The 4289-nt window shown below is 33.9% G+C and overlaps 1 protein-coding gene across 3 annotated transcripts in view; it reads left to right on the top strand.

The window, feature by feature from the left end:
* Positions 1–878: 878 nt before the first annotated feature.
* LOC106461508 overlaps positions 879–4289 on the top strand; it is a 49586-nt gene continuing 46175 nt past the window's right edge. For all 3 annotated transcript variants that reach the window (XM_022388481.1, XM_022388482.1, XM_013921330.2), the window contains exon 1: positions 879–1368. In XM_022388481.1, coding sequence (XP_022244189.1) covers positions 1326–1368 — 43 coding nt within the window. In that variant the 5' untranslated portion in view covers positions 879–1325. The remainder of the gene's footprint in view (positions 1369–4289) is intronic.

Raw genomic sequence — 4289 nt, 5'->3', positions numbered from 1 at the left:
ATGTTACGAACTCTGTTAGTGTTAGAGCTCCGAAAGTAACAGACCCACACATGCTGCAAAATATTTGCCGAACCTCCTGTTATCGCACCTTAACTGATTGCTCTGCTGGAAATCCGCGCATCAGAGTATACCATAAAGTTAGAACGTTAGGCACAAACACATATTTATCAGTATTTTATTTGAGATTCTATTTATATTTTATTTATGCGTATTATTATTTAGGCGATATTTTCAAACACAGGATCACGCGTGTGTGAATTTATTATGTATTACTTACAAACATACGTAACGTGTGTTAAATATTATGAGTGATTCGGATGATATAGAGTTATCTTAAAACTTTGTCATGAAATAATGTTACAATAAGAAACAAAAATTAGCATTTTTCTATCTGTCGTTATCCAAAACTTACAATCTCGCATGAGATATGGTTACGAATATAATTTTCCCTATGTGTTGTATTCAAAAAGTCAATTATAAAAATAGTCTGTTGGATACGATATTGGTTTTAAACTGCCGTATTATAGGCCTAGCGAACCATTCTGTAAAAGCTACAACTGGTAGGAATTTAGATGAGAACAATTCAGCAGTCGGCTGTAAAACGGGTATTATTTTCTGTAGGGTCTGCACTAAGCCTACAGAAATACGTGGGTACTGCTTTGTTAATTTGAATATTGAGGCCTTTATTATGAAGCACGACCTTCTTAGTCTTTCCACTTGGAACGTAAACCTGTTCCCTTTACACTTCAGGTACTGCTACTACCCTCAAGCTATGACTTGTAGCCAATCCGAGTAATGCTTACAAGGAAGTAGGAGTACATACACTATCCATATTTTTAGGGTTAAGTGATTACGGCTTTGACGAGTGTCCATTATTTTATTAAAGCACATGGAATATGATTTCGTTTTCTTTACTTGTCAATCAAGGCATGGGAATCGAATGATCTGATAATTTTTGAAATTAAATCTAAACTGTTAAAACTTAAACAGGTTGACTTACTAGAAGCTGATGGTGGATACAAATTGTTCAGCGAGTAAATGTGGGGCACTGGTTTTCTGAGTCAGGTAGTCGTTGTTTTTCTTGTAAGTATAGTAGGTTCTTTGTGACGAAACATTTTAAAGTGATGTTTGGCGTTTGGAAACACGACTCGAAATATTCTTAAACCCAACAGATCAATGACAAAATGAAAAAGTGACATGTTGAAATGCTACAGAAGTACTATCAAACCGAAATTACAGAAAAAAAGTGAGGCCTTATATCTATTCGTACGCCAACTGCACGTTATTTCCCACGTTAGTGGTAGTGCACTGCAGTTTGCACAAAAATGATTCGTCTTCCATTCCTAGTCCTTACGGGAATTTTATGTGGTAAGTTTGTTAAAGTATTATCACTTAAATTTGTCTTTAGTTAATATATTTGGATCACTTGATATTTGTATAAATTATACGAGTTTTTTTCTTTTCTGAAGCAATAATATTTGTGAAAAAATTATGAAGTCTTGCCTAGTTACCTTATCTGTTATTATTATTAATATTATTCTCAGTAATCGTTGGTTTTGATTTTTTCCGTTCTCAGTATTACAGTATTATATTTATATTAGAGTACAGTGTGTTTCAGATTATATATACATCGTAACTGTTACATGGTATGTAGCTCTACCAAATAAACTAATACAAATAGCTGGCAAACTGTAGAAGTTATAACTACATACTAATAAATCGTTATAATTAATTTGTATGTGTTTTTTTTTTATATACCAAAGCTAACAATGATAATATTTTAGTTTTACTAGCTGTACAAGAAGTTGTATCTTATACTTTAGTATTAAACTTCTCTCGTGTTTCAGGAAAAACCGTGCTTAAATAAGATTAAGAGAAATCCATTTTATGTTTCTGTTTATAATATAAATATTAAAACTGAGCTTGGAAATTCCTTGACAGTATATTTTACAGATTACAAGCTTTATAATTTAGTTGTGTAAATATAATCAACGACGTAATTGGTTTATATACAACTATAAATATACGGTTTTGTTACTATATGGGACTAATTGAATTGTAAAAATGAATAAAAAATATTAAGATTTCTTTACGCAAAATTGTATATGGGCTATCTGCGTCGTGTTCACCGCGATGATCGAATCTCTGATTCTATAGTGTTTGAAGCTCTTAAGTTTACCGTAGTAACTATTTTCTCGTGAGAGTTCTACTCAACTTAAAATCACAGTATTGTAATTTGGCTCGTATGTTTTTTTACTTAATAGTTTAAGTCTACTCAAATTCTTGCTACTAGATTTAAATTATATTCGTACAATAAGCCGAATAACGTTAAAAAGTGAGCTGGTTGTTCTGAGCCACGTTCTTTCTTTCAGCTCTGCTGAACTGACCATTTGTTTCTTCGAGAAATTTTATGTTCATATTAATAATGAGTGACGAGACTTTGTTCAAGGTCAGCTAGCCTTAAACTGTGGACTGAATTTCGTAGAGAACGTTTAGCGAGGATGAGACTAAACATCCACTTATTATAGTTCAAATAATTATGAAAAATATGTAACTTCCTCTGCAAGTTGTGTCGCAATTGAATAAACTTCTAATTCCATTCTTCCGTAACTAGAAACTGAAAGAATACACCTTTCTTTAGGTATATTAAGGTATTTTTTTTATATAAATGTGCATGCGGATGTTTTACAAGTTAGTTGGGGTCCTTGAAACCAGGATGTAGTAGACATAACCTTGTACTAATCGTTTAGCTCGGTAAAGGTTAAATAACATAACGATTAAACAAAACACGAACATAATAACAGGAAACATTTATTAAATGTTTCGGAATCGTCGTAAGAAATAAACAATTCGAATATACAAATATAACTCGAGAAAATGAAAGCTGAGGCAGAAGTGAAATAGTTAAAATAAGTTTAAATCCAGTGAAGATTGTGTGTTATTTACGGACAGAAAAAGTTTTTATTTATAATGTTACTTTTATAAGTTCAGTATCATGTTTGGCTGTTGAAAGAATTTTAATGTTTGAGAGAGAAATCTGATGTCCTGTTTCTGTATTGTGTTGATAGATACTAAGATAGCGAAGTTGAGAGGGTTTGTAACCTTTCTTCCAGTTTGTATAGATATGCCCATGTGTTCACATGCTCTGACTTTAAGGTGACGTTTGGTTTCGCCAATATAGGAGTCCTTACAGTTTTCACACGTATAAAAGTAGACGAGATATGGGCAGTCGGCAAACGATCTTTGTAGGGGACAAATTCGGAAAGGTTTAATAAATGTTTCCGGTTATTACGTTCATGTTTTATCATTAAGCTACGTTTTCCGAAAAATTAGTCGATTACTAACATAACGATTGTTTTGTAAAATTTATAGTTGCTTGACTCAGTTCCTGTATTATGGCCTTCCTGGGGTGTTTTTGCACTCATTACAGCAGGTGGTGCAGGTACCAAGCCTCGTAGAAATTAATATGATGTATAGAGTGTAATTGTAATGCTTGCTTCCGTGGGTAATTTAGGACTGTAACGAATTTGCTATTATATATTTATTTTAATATCGACATTTATTTAGATTAAATATATATTTAGAAACATACATAGCTTATACTGTTAAATATGTATTGCGAAACTCTCGCCTATTCTCGGAAGTTGTAGAAGATTCTCGAGAGTAAGAATCAACAATATGTGTGTACGTAAACGCTTGTGTTAGCGCCAGTCTTGTTACGTAAAACTGAAATTTCTAGAAAACCTCCACACGTCTATAAGTATAACCAACGTGCCGCGCCAAAAGAGGAGAATCTATTATTAGCGGCCCGGCATGGCTAGGTGGTTATGGCGCTCGACTCGCAATCTGCAGGTCGCGGGTTCGAATCCCCGTCACACCAAACAGGCTCGCCCTTTCAGCCGTGGGGACGTTATAAGGTGACGGCCAATCCCACTATTCGTTGGTAAAAGAGTACCCCAAGAGTTGGCGGTGGGTGGTGATGACTAGCTACCTTCCCTTTAATCTTGCACTGCTAACTTAGGGACGGCTAGCGCAGATAGCCCTCGTGTAGCTTTGCGCGTAATTCAAAACAAGCAAACAAACTATTATTAGTTCACTATAGTCAGCGTGCTATAAACTTTGGAAACTATAATTGTGGTTATTATAACGTTTATCAATCGGAAAACTTCAGATGTTTGACCAGGAACCTTTATAAATTTCGAACATTACAAATAATTTAAATCCAGTGGATTCTCATCGGACATTAGTATTTTTTACGAAAACATATTGGAAACATCGTGGAAAAATTT

Source organism: Limulus polyphemus, unplaced genomic scaffold (assembly GCF_000517525.1).
Source record: "Limulus polyphemus unplaced genomic scaffold, Limulus_polyphemus-2.1.2 Scaffold974, whole genome shotgun sequence".
In the NCBI taxonomy this organism is placed as follows: Eukaryota; Metazoa; Arthropoda; class Merostomata; order Xiphosura; family Limulidae; genus Limulus; species Limulus polyphemus.
This window is presented reverse-complemented; position numbering and strand designations above follow the sequence as displayed.